Source organism: Hirsutella rhossiliensis (genome assembly GCF_020360975.1).
Source record: "Hirsutella rhossiliensis strain HR02 chromosome Unknown scaffold00019, whole genome shotgun sequence".
NCBI classification, from domain to species: domain Eukaryota; kingdom Fungi; phylum Ascomycota; class Sordariomycetes; order Hypocreales; family Ophiocordycipitaceae; genus Hirsutella; species Hirsutella rhossiliensis.
Window position 1 is genome coordinate 1,000,958 of NW_025408685.1, and position 17,569 is coordinate 1,018,526.

General features: G+C 51.2%; 2 protein-coding genes across 2 annotated transcripts; one reads left to right on the forward strand and one right to left on the reverse strand.

Moving 5' to 3' along the window:
- Positions 1 to 9,137: 9,137 nt before the first annotated feature.
- HRG_11283 (uncharacterized protein) lies at positions 9,138 to 9,632 on the reverse strand (the record flags this gene model as incomplete). Its single annotated transcript, XM_044869753.1, has 1 exon — positions 9,138 to 9,632. The coding sequence occupies one exon, from the start codon at positions 9,630 to 9,632 to the stop codon at positions 9,138 to 9,140; it is 495 nt and encodes a 164-aa protein (XP_044715306.1).
- Positions 9,633 to 11,441: 1,809 nt separating this feature from the next.
- On the forward strand, positions 11,442 to 15,499 carry HRG_11284 (reverse transcriptase (RNA-dependent DNA polymerase) domain-containing protein; the record flags this gene model as incomplete). Its single annotated transcript, XM_044869754.1, has 9 exons — positions 11,442 to 11,765; positions 11,975 to 12,211; positions 12,472 to 13,667; positions 13,736 to 13,932; positions 13,999 to 14,061; positions 14,147 to 14,366; positions 14,516 to 14,932; positions 15,261 to 15,302; positions 15,493 to 15,499. 9 exons carry the CDS (start codon positions 11,442 to 11,444, stop codon positions 15,497 to 15,499), a joined length of 2,703 nt encoding a protein of 900 aa, XP_044715307.1.
- Positions 15,500 to 17,569: the final 2,070 nt, after the last annotated feature.

Sequence of the window (17,569 nt, forward strand, 5' to 3'; positions counted from 1 at the left end):
CCCAGAGGCTTTGTCTATTTGTGAGACTCAGGTCGCCGTCTCATCGCCTCACCAGAGGGGAGAGCCGCGTCAAGGGGGAAAAAGCCGCCAAGAAGAGTCCCAAGATTGCAGTCGTATGCGGACAGAGATGGTGGAGTTCCATCAGCTTATGGATGATGGTACGTGGAAAGCGGATCCGGTTGGATGCTTTCTCGTGGAGGAGGCTACGAAAAGGGTGACAGCCGGCTATACCTTAATGGGGTGCGATACATCCTCCGGGCAGCCAAGAGTGGAGTTCATCACGCCCACATCATGCCTCGAGAGCGCGCTTCGCTCAGGGATTGGTGTCATTTTTGTAAAGCCCATGACTAGCTCGGGCATCACTGACGACCTTGTTTCCTATTGCGAAAGCCTATATGCACAACGACAGCTAGTATCTCTATAGAGAGCAAGAGAGGGGTCACGCGCTTAAAGACCTGGCATGGCCCATCTGAAACCGAAGTGGGGATCGCGACGCGACCTATATAAGGACGAGGGGATAACCACAGCCCGCTGGAGGGGCTCTTTAAAGATCAACAATTGAATCAATCGCCCCCGGTCTTCACGCTCTGTTTAGTTGTACTTGTGCATCTTACAAGGGGCTAAGCCTAGCATGCGGCAAATATTTTCCCCAGCCCCGGGCGGCGAGGTCGTAAACCGAAGCCAAGTGTAATGGCCTTTGACCAGAGCTAGGCACCTTATTGTATTAGTCACCTGTGGATTACGTGACTAATAGGGCCTGTATATAAGGGATTTTCCGGTGATCTGCCGGATCTGGCGATTCGCCGGATTTTGGGCTCATTGCATTCCAGCAAAGAACTGAGAATAACTTCACGAATACTATTTGAATTGTTCTAAAATCTTATAAGAGCAGTTAATAATGCTCAAAGATGCCACTCAATCTTTTTGAAGTCATCCAGCCATCGAGGTCGTCTTCTGTTACTCTCCGATCGCGCAAGTCCCCGAAATGCACCCATTGCCTCCCGATCACTATCAACAGCTAAAGAGGGCCTTTGAGGACAGGATATGTCGTTTGAAGTTATCATTGCCTTATTATTTGCGTTATTATATAGTGTGTTTGGTACCTGCAATGCTATGGCCCGCTCTGGTGTGAACGGAAGAGTGACAATTTTTGCAGCGTGAACATCCTGACTCCTCTCGCGACCCTCAGAAGCCACCCGTCGCTCATTCTGCATTTTCTGTGGCTTTTCCACTTTCAAAATCTTCAGCTCTTGTTAATAATGCCAATTTATCTCCTTATTTTGCTTCACGGCCTCCGTCATCCGTCGTTTTCTCCCAATTTCCGCCTCTCATTGCTTCCTCTTCTCTAGAGCGAGAGCTTTTGCTCCGCTGCCTTCTGCTGTCGCTGAAGCTTTCGGGCCTCCTTCTTCAGAGCCTCCTCTTTCTTTTGGAGTCCTTTCACTGTCATTTTTTGGCGAGCTTGAGCCACAATTTTAGAGCTAAACACCTCGTCTGCACTAGAATCTGTACAGCAGAAGAGATCATCTTTGAAGCCTTACCGGTCTGCCTGCGCTGGTTCTTGTGACTACTTGTTCTCTGCATACTTTAACTCTCATATCAAGCACTTAAAACTCATATTGAGGGCTCCCGAGGGTGCTGCTCAGCCTTCGGCTGTTGCGGCCAGCATCAACAGAGGACTTCTCGACTACTTCCTGAAATGCGTTCCAAAACACAGTCTAGATCTTCGATTTCAGCAATCCAATGAACCTTTTGATTTGTCTGTGTACTGGATAAGATCATGCGTATACGCTGTTGAGAGAGGCTGAATAACGATACATCAAGGGTTGCAGCCGATGAATGGATTGAGGGGGAAACACCACAACGATCACTCGGTGCCGGTCACACCACTCCATAAATTCGATACTAAAATGGTTAAGTGGCCATCGGGAACCAAAAGGCGATAAGCACAACCGTTTCGAGCTTTCACCCTGGTAAACCGGTCGAACGTACCGGTGAGCTGCTCATTTCCAATATTGTGATTCGTCCACCTCGTTTTGACGTGTTAAAAATATTTATTGACGACTTGATTCACGTTTCACGAACCAAAAGTCCAGAGTTTGTGCTGGCTTGTCTTGGTGGATGAGAAATGGGGCAGCGATGCCATCTCTTGACTGACGCACATCTTGAACGTAAGGGAGGATGGGTTGCCATTTTTTAATACGCCGAGCAATTTTGCCTTGTTTTCTTATAATAAGAGGAATACCCTGTTCGTTCAAATGCTCATAAGGAATAGAAAGCCCATTTCATCCATGTTATACGTGTTTTAGGGTAGGGTGTCGAATTTCTCAATTTTCGTGCACGTCTTTCCTTGTCAGGTGTGAAAGCGGAGCCTCGCGCACTGAATTTCAAGCTAAAAATAAACCTTACATTCAGATGCATAGATAGGTTCTTTTCAGAAGATGCTTGTACCGTCGAATCACGTTCAATCTGGCTCATTACGGGTGCGTAGAATGAAGTTATCCAGCTCGCCCTTCCAACCCCCATTTTTTGCAGTATCCTGAGCCAAGTTCTGCACTATGGATAGAATGGGGAGAATCCCACATGATTAAAGCCTACGATGAAAGCCAATAATGTTCTGTTTTTGCTGTATTGGCTGAAATGACTTACACAATCTGTCGGCATCCTATTTTGGCCGTTGCTTGGTTTGATGTCAGCACCGCAGCGCATTGCCCCCTAGATAAAAGTTCTAAATATATGCCAGACTTTCACTGCTTCTGATGATTCAGGAAATCAAAGGATACGTCAATTGGCACCGTTGTTGTTGAGCTATTGTCGATTGATGTTGAGCGTGCGAAGTCGCCGCAATCCGGCAGATCACCAGATCCGGCAGATCATCGGAAAATCCCTTAGGCGGGGTCCGCACCTCCAGGTGCGGCACCCGTACACTCTTCCTTCTCCCCTTCGTAGAATATTATATCCCTCCTTCGGACCCTCTCTGCGCATACTCGAGGCTACCCCGTTACACCAAGGAACCTAGCTGCAAGCTAGAACTGGCTCAAGGGGTCATGAACATTTCTAGTATTACCAAGTTACTGTTATTAAGTACAAGGAATTGTTGACGGTGCAACTGAAGCAAATATCTAACTTAGTGTATCAACCCCGTTCCAGAACTCGTGTAAGCCACCTTTAAACAGAATCATAATTTCCCTCAGCCTTCACCCCAGGTTTCCCCCCGGCGATCCTGGCTAGACCTTCGTCAATAGTCGTCTGCAGGGACGCTTGAAAATGAACCATCAGTTTCTGCATATGCTGGCTGACTTCCTTAAGAATTGAGTCGACACGTTTATCCAACTTCTCTTCCTGCGACTGGAGTCGGCTTTCCAGCTTCTGAACTTTGTCTGCCAGCGATTCATGGCCGATGGTGCTGCCGCCATTGCCCAGCGATCTTGCAGTAGACAGTTCTCCGTCAGTATATCCTCCATCTCTATTCTTTCGTGCCATATCTCGTCTCAGCCTTCTCCTCACATCCGGATCAGGCTCGACAGCTGCTGGGTCGTTGAACTCGGCGACTGGTCCAGCTTCCCAGGGAGTTGGGATTCTGTCTCTTCTGCAGCATTCTCTGATCTTCAGATTTGCCTGGTCCCTTCCAAGAACCTTTCTAAGGCTGCTCACTGTAAGCATGTGAATATCTGGCTTTCCATCGTCAAGTGAACCCTTGAAAGCCACGCAGCAATGAGCGGCCGGGCTCCTACGCCTGGCCGCCGCCATGTTCTTCCTGAGAATGACGGTCTCCGGGACCCAAAGAACCTCTTTAAACCCTTTTCGGTGCTCCTTCGACCAACCAGACTGCCCCTTGGACAGATTTAAGCCTTTCGACCTGAAATCGGCCGTAACGCCGGCCTCGGAACCGGTCTCGTAGCTCCGAATGAGCCGGCCATCCTCCTCTCTCTACGAGCGCCCGCGTGCCCCGGCCGACGGGTAATACCTATGATTGTAAACCCACCAGAAGCCTTTAACGTGATCCATGGATAGTCGATGTTACTGGCAATGTCTCTTCGACTGAGGAACTCTTCGGGTGTCTCCATAGTCCAGCTGGCCGGAAAATGCTTCCTTTCAATTTTCAAATCAACGAGCCTCTTATGTTCAAGAATCTCCTCAGAATAGGTCCTGTTTTGGCGGTCCTCAAGCAATTGTCGATATCCCTCGTTGATCATTTGGTAATGTGTCGAGAAGAAGGAAGCCTCAATATTCCAATAATCTGTCGGCGCACCTTCATCCATCATGTCTTCTGTGTTCTTCACCACGGCCTCTTCCTCGAGCTTCGCGTTCAAATTCGAAGTTCCTCAACTGCTTGGACGTTTGAGGATCTTTCTTCAGCTTCATAATCCATTGCGTTGATTCGTCGTATAAAATTTGGACACGTTCTGTTGGCAGAGGAACTCGGAACTCTTCCAGTGGGGATCTTCCACGTCCTCGTCCTCGTCTGTCTCGCGCTCAGAACCATTGAGATGGTCCAGGTCGTCCAACTTTTTTTGGCCATCCCATTGATCGACTTCGCATATCCATCGACTGTCGACTCCCAGGTCCTCGGCTGCTTTTTGGAGTTCTGTTTCATGTTAGACGTGTCTATCATTTGCGAGGAGTAAAATAACTTACTCTTGTAAGGCTCAGCAGCGCCATCACCCATCACTACGGGATGAACCAAGCAAGCCAAAGTGCGCCAGGCCCGTGTCCTTTCCATTTCGTCAGAGTTCGTGCCTACGTCCAAGATTTTCTCAGGGTCGCTGGCTTTGCATTTCATGATGCGCTTAATCTGAACCTCTGCAGAACTTGTCTTGTTTTGCCCTTGATTCTCGTCGTTCTCGTCATTATCGTCATTCTGTTCAGATTGCTTTGGTTGGGCCTGATAACTCCTATTTTTCCCGCCTGCTCTCTCCCCGTTCTTCTTATTCGCCTGAGGCTCGGGAGTATACTCTGGCGTAGGAAGCGTAGTCCTATCCACTGCTTCGGGATTATTCTTGTCAGTCATACTGGTTCGTTTGAAGATTGAAAAGTCGGTGGATGGCGGAGGTTGCGCCTATTTAAGCAATTTCTCTAAGCAGGGAAAGGGTTCCTCATCCTACCGCGGAATGCGATAAACAGCAGCAGAACAGGACTAGGGGCCAGTTACGGATGTTGCCATAATGTAGTGGGTGATGCAAACCTGGATATTCTAGCCCTTATTTAATGGACTGTCCGCTCTGTGACGCCAACAATAGCTCCGGAGACAGTTTCCGCTACAAGCAATAAGTATTCAGGCATAGTAACACATGTATGTTGACGTTCTTGAGTTGACTTGCCATGAGTACTTGTTTCGTGGTAGTGTCAATAAATTGCCGGCCCCACGAGGCTTGGTCAATTGGAAAGGTGTCGCCGGGCTAAAAAGTGCAGTTGGTATGAGGTAGTCCATTCGGCACACGACCAGGCAAAAAGAACAGTGACGAGAATACCTCCGACAACGGCTTAAACCTGTTCGCGTCGGCGAGCGACTTGTAATATATCTAATATTAATATTGAGGCAATGACTAGTCATGCGGGCCGAACCACTTTGCTACGGAGGCCGTGTTACGGGGCCGTGTGGCTGAGTTGATCGAAACCCTAAGACCCTAATACCACTGTGACCTCAACTACGCCAAAGACTACTAAGAGAAATCATGCTAGTTCGTATTTACAAGCTCTTTGAGATCATATTGCCGTGCTATTGGCAAGCCATACCCTTCGCCTCACTTCGATTTGATCTTCAGCATACCTTCCCATCTTTTCAAGCTGCATCGACTCCTCGCTTATTTTACACATTGCCTCGTACATTGTGCCCCAAATTCTACGCACGACACGAAGCTCTCGTCTGAGTGCCTCCTTTCACCCTCTAATGCTTGGACAGTAGATGACTGTTGGTTACGGACTTCGTCAGACACTAGGCGAAGAAGGCTTTCTAGCTCGAAGGATTCCGAGACGGGCCCCGAATCTGTGTATCGCGAATAAAAGCTTGATGTAGGTCTCTGATTGGTGACGACATGGCTTTGGCTGTGGTGTGGAAGACCACGCAACGAGTCGTGAGCCCGTAGCATTCCTAGCTGTTATTGAACACAAAACTCGGTAACTTGAGAGTACAGATCGTAAAGTCCATACCGTTGAGGTTTTCCGGCAAGACTTGTTGTAATGTACTGCAATGGTGCAGTAAGAAACGTACGCTAACGAAAGCAGTCTCGTTGCTACACGACTATGCAGTGGTATAATGTCGGCAAAGGTACGTAATCGACGTGAATATATAAAGCAATGTACAGTGCATACCAATGAAACGCGAAATAAGCCATAACAGCACCCACGCGTTGCTAAATCCAGAAATGGCTCTCCGCACGGACGATATCAAAAGGTCAATGGATGCCCCCTTTTCTGCATGAGGATATTGTGCACGAATATTGGGATATCCAGCCGTCCTATGAACGAGTTTAACAATTTCGAGGAGATCTCCCTTCAGCCCCTTTCATGCAATACCTTTGCTATGGTGCAGCAAATCTTCAGAACAATTCAAAACGTTATCCAAAATGGGGCCCTGGATGTCCCATAACGCCGGTCCAAGCCTATTGGGTGAGCTACGCAGAGGATCGTGCGCTTTCCAATTTCTCCTTGATCGCGGAGCTTGATGGGCAGTTGGATGAGACAATCATCTCTAAATACTTAGAAATGCTGCGGTCTTTGGACGGTTCTATACATATCGATCATCCTCGTGCACTCCAACAAGATACCAGCATAATACTCAACGAGGGCGGGGATCTCCCTACAGTCATTCCGATGCATCTTGAAGATCATTGGGCTTTCGCTGCGGTGTACGCCGACTGCATTCACTACTACGATAGCAGCGAGAATAGCGAGGTCGCGCTCTCGCGACTAAATAGTTCCAGGCCCATCGTCGTAGGCTGGACGGGTCCAAAGCAATCTATCCCGGAAGACTCGGGCGTTTTTATGTTAATCGGTATCCGTTGCCTTGTGCAAGGGTATCCCCACGTGGACCAAGAAAAAGCCGATGCCCTAGTGCCTACGTTTCGCGTTCGAATGCTTGTGGAGATTTGCTGTCGGCGAATCGACCCAGACGAAGGACAGTTCGAAGAACTTCTTGAGCGAAGGAGGTCTCTTGAGAATCGCGATGAATCTTCACACGAAACCGATGTCTTGGCTGATGCTGGCCCTTCCACATATGCGTCTCGTCATTCTACGCGAGCGTCGATAACTCCCACCGTCTCGCCCAATCGACAGTCACACGAGTCATCGGCCTGTTCAGGTCCAAGCTCTTCCAGCCAATTGCCCAAGGGTTTAACAGCAGGAGCTCCGTGGCTTAGCTTCATTAGATGATCGCAGGCTGATACTGCGTCATCTGAGCGATGCTGTCTTAACGAATCGATCTGTGCGAACAACAATGACGATTGACTTGGCCACGCTTTGGCAAGTCGTAAAAAGAGGCTCGATCAAGAGCGCGTTCTACCAGAGATACTACGCAGTGTTATTCAGTGAGAAGATGGGGGAATTGCGCGACCAAACGCAGCAGGAGATGGGAGACCGGATCGGATTTTATCGACTTAACCCTCGGCGCTTGCAAGAAATGAAGTCAAAACAAAGGGAATGCCGTTTTTGGGATAATGTGTGTGATCTGCGGCGCGAATGGGGCGATACCAGATACGTTTTGCTTTGTGCAGTTTCAAACCACCAAAGTCGGGACCGCCAAAAGACCTTGGCCGAGCTACAATCGAGGCTCCAAGACAAAGATGACGAGTTGGAAAGCACGTTAAACCAGGCCCGTGCTCTTTGTGGGGCAATCATTCAGGACAGTCTCCTGCACAGCGTCTGATGGTTGACAACTATCAATATAACGATACAAAGGAAATAGACAGCGATCTTTATGGGGCATTCGTCAGCCTCAACCCTCGAGCGAGACTGCCGCTAATGCCGATTGAGAGAAACTGACTCGGGACAATCTATCGGCGACGACGCTGCGAAACCCAACACAAATCCTCTAGTCCTCAAGGTTAATGTGAAGGACGACAATATGAAACCTTAGATCACGCAGCCCTTGCTAAGCTGAGGCAGGGACGGTGGGATTAGAACACGATCCATCTCTACTTTTAACAACCATCCTTCCATTAAAGCGCACAAGCATCAACCATCTCATACTAAGCGGCATGGCCGCGATGGCTGTATCCGCCTTGTACTTTACTTTACTCGTCTTCTTATCCCGATAATTTGTTACGTCTGGTCCTATTTTCCCTCTGTCTATCCAACCGTGCTGTACCCTATACAACAGTTCAACTTAAGTTAAGTTTGTTCAATAAGGGACAACAAGACATGACAATTTCATCACCAAAGCATGTGCCCTAATGTATGATAAAACCCGCGCAATGGACCAGCCCTTTAAATTTACCTTCCTAGCCATCTATATATGGCCTTTTCCTTTGCATGCGAACCTAGCTACCGGCTTGTACGAAGTCGGTCCCCATGATCAGGTGCGTAATCTGTCGCGAAGCACGTCTGAGATCTTGAGCTCGGGGTGACCATAAGGGGTAGGTATACAGCTAAGGGCCCCGACAGGCTAGACAGAAAGGCAGCCTGCAGAGAGTTCTGAGGCTGCAGAAGACTATTAGGAGACCGCATTAGGCAGCCACATAGGCTGTAGAGAGACTGCATTTACGGGGGAAGCTGAAAGAGCCCTCGGCGACTAGGGAAAGTCAGTATGCAAAGGGAAGGCTGGGGAAAGGATCCCAGCCCCTAGATATTGTGCCTATACAACTGAAAAGGGATATCAATAGGGAACCAAGGGATATAAATAGAGAGCCTAGAAGAGGGCATTGCAAGAGGACAGACGCAACGGAATACAACAGAACACACCTATTATTAAAACAATCAATGCCCACTTGCATGCTCTCTTCGTGAGATAATCACTTAATGACACCCTCATTCACCGTCTACAAGACCTTCCCATAATTAGACGGAGAAGCTAGGGGAGCTTCGGCCTGCGCACCTGTTGCTCGCCTCGTTAAATATAGTCGGCCTAGATTAATAGTGGTCCGAGAGCGAGCAAGCTAGATAGCGATGTATCCCACAATTTCTCAATGAACGTCGAAGAGTATCTAGTCTTCTGCTTCGAACAGCCGCTGCTCACTTTCTATCCTCTGCTGTGCCTCAGCTCTTTCAACGCATTCCCGGTCAATTTGGCTTTGCGATTGAGCCATGTTCTTCCATTCTTGAGGCTGATGATCTTCAGTCACCTGCTGTTCGAGAGACTGGATATGGCGTCTCCTGAACTGCTCATAGGCCGACAGCTTCCGGATACTAAGCTCCAGGTCCGCAAGTGCTTGACGTTTCTCTTTCTCCAGTTCTGTTATGAGCAAGAGGGACTCGAGCTTTTCTATAATTCTGATATCCTCAACTACAGGCTCGGCTGAGCCCTTAGCCATTCGCCCAATTAGATGCTGGAGGGCTTCCTCCTGTATTCCTAAGACAGACAATGCGTTCTGTAGGGTATCCATATCGACGATTGTCACGCTGCTCAAGTTTTCGTAGCTCTGCGGCGAGGCAAAGAAATTCAGGCCAATTTCAAATATGACCGTTCCTAGGAAAGCCATATCGATGTTTCAGAAAGCTGGAACATTAGAACCGAGGTGCGCGTAGCATATAAGCGACCTCGTAAGCAACTGCAGGCATGTGGAATCGTTGTTTTGGCGAAAGAAAACGAGCCGATATCGAGGCCATATTCAGCTCTCTCATGAAAAGTGATATTGTCCCGTAATACAGTCTATTGAGCATCATTTGACCGCGAAGCGTGCACAGACCCTTGTGACACCCTTTTACAGCTTTCTACAACCGGTGCGCACATTGTGGACATGGAGCATGACCAATACAGTTTCCAAGCAGGCATAAAAGGAATGTGCCCAAACCCGTCCATTATTCACTCTATTCACCGTGATGGTCGCTGATAACGGAATAAATGCACCACAGAGCTCAGCTGGTCCGCGAGGGCTCCTCTTACTCCTCGAGAAGCAGCTGGAGAATTACCGAAAGCGAAATATCCACCTTGAGACATTATTGTTGAAGTACCGAGACGGACTGGAAGAACAAAAGTTGAAGAACGAACGGCTGGAAAGGGAGCTCGACCAACATAAAGATGCCCTCGTGGAGAAGATCAATGAAGTCGCAGAGATACACAGGGTAGTCGTGGCGCAGTCTCGTACTGTCACCGGATTTTCAAAGAACATACGGGATCTGACGGCCGACAAGAAGAGAAATAATGGCCAAGCAGCAGCGCCCTACCTTTCACGAGGACTAACTTATCGGTATATACAAGTTACCCAGTTGCACTTAGACCCGATCGGGTAATCTAACCCCGGGGTGCCCACAGCCCAAAATGTGTTTTGGATAAGCTGGTAAGGGAAGGAAGTCAGGCTCCCCGACGTTCTACTATAGTTCTTCATATTTCTTTACTCTGGGGTAGGTGTGGCTCTTGATTGCCATCATGGCAGAGCCTGAAGTGGCGCCTCCGGCCGACGTGGGGGCGGGGCTGGATCCAACTAGCCCGTCGCCATTGACGCGTCCGACGCGAGTGATGACGCCCAGCGCACGAGTGCAGGATACGTTACGATCGCTGGAAAATGCGACCGCGAGAGCTCCCAAGCGTGTCTCGACCCGAACGACGCGAGTCATATCGGTGGGCAACGAAAGCGACACGCAGCAATGTGGAGACCGCCAAATCGATGATGCAAAGGGTTCTAGAGATGCTGGCGAAGATGGGAAGCGAGATGGTGGAGCTGAAACATCGAGTATCCGAGCAAAGCGACACGATCAGGAAGCTGAGCGCCACGGTGTACAAGCAAAGCACCACCATCCAGGGACAGGAAGATCTGATCCGAGGCTTGAAGCCCAGGTCCAGGAATCAAGGAAGAGTTTCGACGTAAGAGTGAAGAACACGACAAGCAAATGAAACAGGAACACCGGGATCTTAAGAGAGAATTGGTCGGAGTGAAAGAGCAACTAGATCAGCTGATGCAAAAGCTGGATGTATCGGGCGAGGTGGCTTTGTCAAGCGGCCCTCGAGCAACGTTTGCGGACGTCGCGCGCGCCCTGCCAAACAGCCCGCCCTCCAGTACACGCAGCATACCTGGTCCAACCAAACAGCAGACAGCCAACGATTCTGTCCATTGTACCATTGACACGTCTCGTGTAAGTGAGCCGAACAGGAACAAAGCGCAAATCGGGCAGATACGACAGGCCATCGAGGTTGAGATGAGAGCGAAGAACGGACATGAGACCTGGAGGTGCGCAGCAGTTGTGAGAGAATCCCGGAACGCCGACCGAATCAAGATAGTCTGCAGAGATGAAGCCGAGCTTCAGCTGGTCAAAGAGGCGGCGCAGAAGACAGCCGTAGAGGAGCGCGAATCATGAGAGACCAGCTGTATCCGGTCCGGGTCGACAACGCCAACCGGACAGCAATCCTCGACACGGAGGGCAATATCCTGCCCGGAGCGATCGAAGCCTTGAGTGCCGAAAACAGAGTGACCATTGGCAAGATTTCCTGGCTGAGCAAACGAGAGTCTGGTAAAGCCTACGGATCCATGGTAGTATATGTCACCAAGAAAAGCGATGCAGAAAGGCTTCTGGACGGTGACTACTTTGACCTAGCGGGAGAGTCGGCCACCACTTATAAGTTCGAGCCAAGAACGGGACCGATCCAATGCTTCAATTGCCAGGAGATCGGTCACAAAGCATATTCATGCAAGAAGCAGCGGACATGCGGCAAGTGCGCAAACGCTGGGCATCACCACCGAGAGTGCACAGCGATTGAGCCAAATGCGTCCCGTGCGGCGGACCGCATGAGTCGTTTAGCTGGAAGTGCAGGATGAGGAACCCGAGCAGCGATGCTTGAGTCCTCCGCATCCTACAGCTGAATGCACACAAGAGTGATATGGTGCAGCAGAGTCTGATGAACGACGAAGACCTGAAGGATTTTGCCGCACTGGCTATATCTGAGCCACATGCGCGCAATATCGACGGAAAGGTGGTGACGAGTCCTATGGGACACCATAACTGGACAAAGATGATTCCGACGTGTGTTCGTGACGCCCTATGGCCGATCCGCAGCATGCTCTGGATCCGAAGTGACCTTGAGGCGGAGCAAGTGCCTGTGCCGTCGGCCGATCTCACAGCAGCGGTACTCCGACTTGAGGGAAGGGAGGTGATGGTGGTGTCAGTGTATGTGCAAGGAAAGAACGACGAGGCGCTGACGAACGCGATGGAACTATTGCGCGACGTGATCGATCGCTTCCGCAATGGGACAGGGAGACGCACCGATGTGGTTTTGGCGGGGGACTTCAACCGCCATGACCTCCTCTGGGGCGGAGATGAAGTGTCAGCGAGCAGACAAGGGGAGGGCGAACCCATCATTGACCTGATGGACGACTTTGGTCTTAGCAGCCTTCTCGCGAGAGGACGAAAACGTGGCAGAGGTCGGACGAGGAGAGCACCATCGACTTGGTGTTGGCATCGGCGGAACTGGCGGACGAGTTGACATCCTGCGTGATTCATCCAACAGAGCACGGATCAGACCATAGAGCGATCCAGACGACATTCGACATTCGAGTGCCGGAGCGTACCTTTCCGCAGCGCCTGATGCTCAAGAACGCGCCGTGGATCGCCATCGCAACCAGGGTCGAGGACGAGCTTCGGCCTCTTCCGTGGACTGTGGGGGTGCAGACGCAGGCGGATCAGCTCATGCGGGTGGTCACCAAGGCGCTTCGAGATCTGACCCCTCGAGCCCAGCCGCCGCCATACGCGAAGCGATGGTGGACAAAGGACCTGACGCGACTCCGTCGGACGTACACGTATTGGCGCAATCAAGCAAGGGCGCAGCGAAGAGCCGGTCAATCGCGGCCGGATCTGGAGCAGCGCGCCAAGGAGGCTGCGAAGGAGTACCACGACAATTTGCGGAGACAAAAGAAGGCCCATTGGGATGACTTCGTCATCGAAGGGAGCAACATCTGGAGGGCTGCCAAGTATCTGAAGCCTGGTACGGAGATGACGGATGACAAGGTGCCCCCGCTGAAGAGAGCCGACGGTTCGATCACCGAAAGCAAGGGCGAGCAAGCCGAGGAACTCCTGAGCACCTTCTTTCCGCCTCTGCCAACGAGGATCGAGCCGGAGGGTGAACGTCCGCAGAGAGAAGAAATAGCCATGCCAGACCTCACCTTGCAAGAGATTGAGGAGAAGGTGATGGCGGCGAAGCCCTGGAAAGCGCCTGGTGAGGATGGCCTTCCTGCGATCGTGTGGAAGAAGCTCTGGCACGTGGTCAAGCACCGGGTGTGGACGCTCTTCAGCTCATCGCTCCGAGAGGGCGTGGTGCCTCATCAATGGCGAACGGCCAAGATCATTCCTCTGAGGAAACCAGATAAAGGAGACTACACCCTGGCCAAGGCGTGGCGACCGATTTCTCTCCTGTCGACGCTTGGCAAGATTCTGGAGGCAGTCGTCGCGGAACGTATCAGCTATGCAGTCGAGGCTCAAGGGCTTTTGCCCGCGAACCACTTTGGTGCACGGAAGCGCAGGTCCGCAGATCAAGCACTCGTGCTTCTGCAGGAGCGGATCTACAAGGCCTGGAGAACGGGCAGAGTGCTCAGCCTCATCAGCTTTGACGTCAAAGCGCATACAACGGAGTGTGCAAAGAGCGAATGCTCGAAAGGATGAAAGCCCGAGGCATCCCGAGTCGACTGGTCAATTGGATAGACGCATTCTGCTCGGGACGGACCGCGTCGGTGGTTGTCAACGGGCACACATCCGAGCAACAAACCCTGCCGCAGGCCGGCCTACCCCAGGGATCTCCTCTGTCGCCAGTGGCTTTTCTTTTCTTCAACGCAGACCTGGTACAAAGACGGATCAGTACTAACGGTGGCTCCATCGCCTTCGTGGACGATTACTCTGCCTGGGTCACGGGGCCAACGGCAGAGTCAAACAGAGATGGTATCCAGTCGATTATCGATGATGCGCTTGATTGGGAGAAGCGCAGCGGCGCCACATTTGAAGCAGAGAAGACATCCTTCATCCACTTCACACGCATCGCGGAGCGTGACAGCGACCTGCCTCTCATCATCAGGAAACGATGTCAAGCCGAAGAGCAACGTGAAGCTGTTGGGAGTCATCATGGACAAAGCGCTTCGCTTCAAGGAACACATCGCCAGAGCGGCCGCCAAGGGGCTGGCCGCGGCCATGTGTTTGAAACGACTGAAGATGGCTTCGCCACGGATGGCGAGGCAACTGTTCGTCGCGACGGTGGCGCCAGCCATGGACTATGCCTCAAACGTGTGGTCGCACGCGTGCGGGGTGAAAGAAGCGGCGTGGATTGGCAGGGCCCAGCGAATCGGAGCCCAGGCTGTCACGGGAGGCTTCCGCACGGTGGCAACGGCAGTGGCCGAGGCCGAGGCCGGCGTGCAATCGTTCCGAGAACGGCATGCTCAAGCGGCAGCGAAATTCTGGATAAGGATGAGGACGCTCCGAAGACGCATCCTCTGACATCGTTGAGACTCAAACTGAACAGGAGGTATGCGTCGCCAATGCAGAAGCTCGCCTCGGCGATGGGAAGAATAGATACCAAGCGCCTGGAAGTCATCCACGAGTTCGCACTGGCGCCGTGGGACGAACGAGTGCAGGCAACGTACGAGGCAGACCGAGTGGAGGTGCTGAAGTCGGATGACCCGGAGGACATCACTATTGCGACGTCCAGCTCGCAAAGGAAGGGCAAGGTCGGGTTGGGAGGCGTCGTTCGGGATGCTTCCCGCGACAGCGCAGACGAAGTGCTGGCCAGCTACTCCGTCACTCTCGGCTCCAGTGATGAGCAGAATGCCTACACAGCAGGACTCAAGGCAATCGCCACGGCCCTGAGGTGTGTACCTCTCGGTCTTCATGACCGAGATCTCACGGTTGTGACGAGCAACCGCTCTGTCCTGCAAGTCATCGGGCGGCCACGGCAACAGTCTGGTCAGTGCACGATACGGGCGATATACGGATCTGTTGAGTATCTGGCGAAAAGAGGCTGCAGAGTCAGACTTCGTTGGGTGCCTGCAAAGAATGAGGAGTTCACTCTAGGGCCACTGGCCAAAATGCAAGCGAAAAGAGCGACGCGAGACGAGTGCATCGCCGAACCAGCAACGTTTCAAGCAAGATCAACGACGTTACGACTGCTGCTCAACGAACACGCTCGCGTTCGTCAGATCCCGGAAGGGGTTGGAAAGCACTCAAAGCGCATCGATAAGGCATTGCCGGGTGTGACGGCCTAGCACCGTCACACCCCCCTTGCATACATGACCCACATGTTGTTGGGCCAACGGCCCACACGTACGGAAGGCATATTTAGGGAGAGGACACCCAGTTGTATTGTTCGGTTCTCCTTTCTCTTCTTCAGAGCAGAATCTTCGTAATAGAGTCCACAGCCTTCTGGCTCAGTCCGTGACCGTCACACCGGGCAAGCACACCCGCAAGTTGTACGACGAGCTAACAAGAAAGGAATCCGAAGTGTTGATACAACTTCGAACTGGCAAATCGCGGCTGAATAGCTACCTCTGCAAAATCGGGGCGGTGGAATCGGATGAGTGCACTTGTGGGCAGTCTGCAGAAACAGTGGAGCATTTCCTCTTTCGATGCAGAAGATGGACGGTACAACGAGAGACCATGCTGCGATATGCGCGCGGAAAGGGGAGACTTGTCTTTCTTCCTAGGAGGCAAGGCAGAGTCAGACGACGACAAGTGGCAACCTGATATTGGGGCTGTGCGTGCGACGATACAGTTCGCATTGGCGACAAAACGCTTCAGTATGGACCGTTAACGGGCCATGTACTGATCAAGAACAACCATACTAACACAACAGCCTTCAACTTGGCAGACCGCGCTTCAGTCGCTGAAGGTAGGACGCTGAACACTTGGAGAAACTGACCTTCAAGCAGGCCTGTCATGTCACAGCGAACGAGGCTGGAAACAGATGGAAAGAAGCGTTGGGCTTTGGGTGAGAAGAAACCATGTATAGTAGGTACGTAGCTTAGCGTAGTGGCTCTATGGGGGAACCCCCCGGGCGCAATACAACCAAAAAAAAATGTGTTTTGAGACAGTCTGGCCTACAGTCGCCCGTAGTTCGGATCCGCTTTGTGCGAAAATCCTCTCCGTATCCACCTCGAGTGCAGACCACCCATTTGACGCGTGGCATGGTCGAAGCAAGCGCAAGTAACATGAGCAAACGTGCCTTGTTAAATAAACCATTCAACTTATACCAGTCCAAGAATCACGCTTCCCAACCCTGGCAGCAACATCCGCAAGGGAAGAAGCATAAGGCGGCAAATCAGCCACACATAACTGTGTTTCCATAACTGCCAAATCCAAACCAGCCCCACTACTGCGATAAGGGCACGACCGGCCATGAGGTAGACTATAGGGACGGATATTGAAAGATTTGCCAAATAATGTCCCACCTTCCATATACTCTTCCTGTTGAAGAGGAAGGCTGTTCGAGATAGCAACGTTGGCAAGTCTAGGAGTAAAAGCCACATGATAATCCTTGAGACGGTGGCATAGCTGGATGAGCCAACTGTCTTTTCCTCGAACATGACCCCGTCAAAGCGAGACACCAAAGGCTCGTGGCCAATGCTAACTGGGGTATCTCCTTGTTTTAGTGTCTCGATGGACTTTTTAGAGGAAGTGCGTTCGGGCATCTTGGTTGAGAGGCTTCAAACTTCTTGGAAAGAATTAGGAACGGATGGATTTAAATATGCTGGGCACGTCGGCTGTACAAAAAGCATAATTCAGCGTGGCCAGAGATGGAGTGCGGGCGATTTCTGCTCCTCTGGAAAGGGTTAAAAGAAGCCAAGGGACTCTTCAAAACCGGCTTGATCATCGAACACCAGTACGTATGTGCAACATGACCGTACAATGCAAACCATCAGCAGTCGAACAGTCGAGCTCCACACGCAAGCGCAGGCGACGTCAGGCCCAGAGCAAATGCCGCGAAGCACTCGCGACACATATCTGTGCGTCTGCAGTGTCCGGTGATTTCATCCATACTTACAAGGACAAATCAGGGAACAACACAGGCCTTAATATTCCCCCGGGTAAGGTCCGACTAGTGCCTTCTAAAAACGATTCTTATTCTTGGACGTTTCATTCTGAGATAGCGTTTCTCTTTGCGAAGAATCTCAGTCGACACTCTATATCCGCTTGTCGTCAAATTGAAGAATTAGTTGGGCACAGATTCGAGGCTGTGCTTAGAACGCCATACATATCAGAGTTAGCGCCTCTGAATCCTTCTGATGATTCCTTACAGAGAGGAACAGAAGACGCTACGGTGTGCATGACGACATTTAAAGGGTCCCTGTTACTCAAGGATGACATACAAGCGGCTGCACCACTCGATGTGGACACTGAATTGGTCCGACTCAGAGATGAAGTGAGCGTTCTTGGCAATGAGCTTGCCGCTGTTTCCGGTCGCAATAAACAGCTAGAGGATCTTTTAGAGGACTCGTCTCGCAGGATTAGG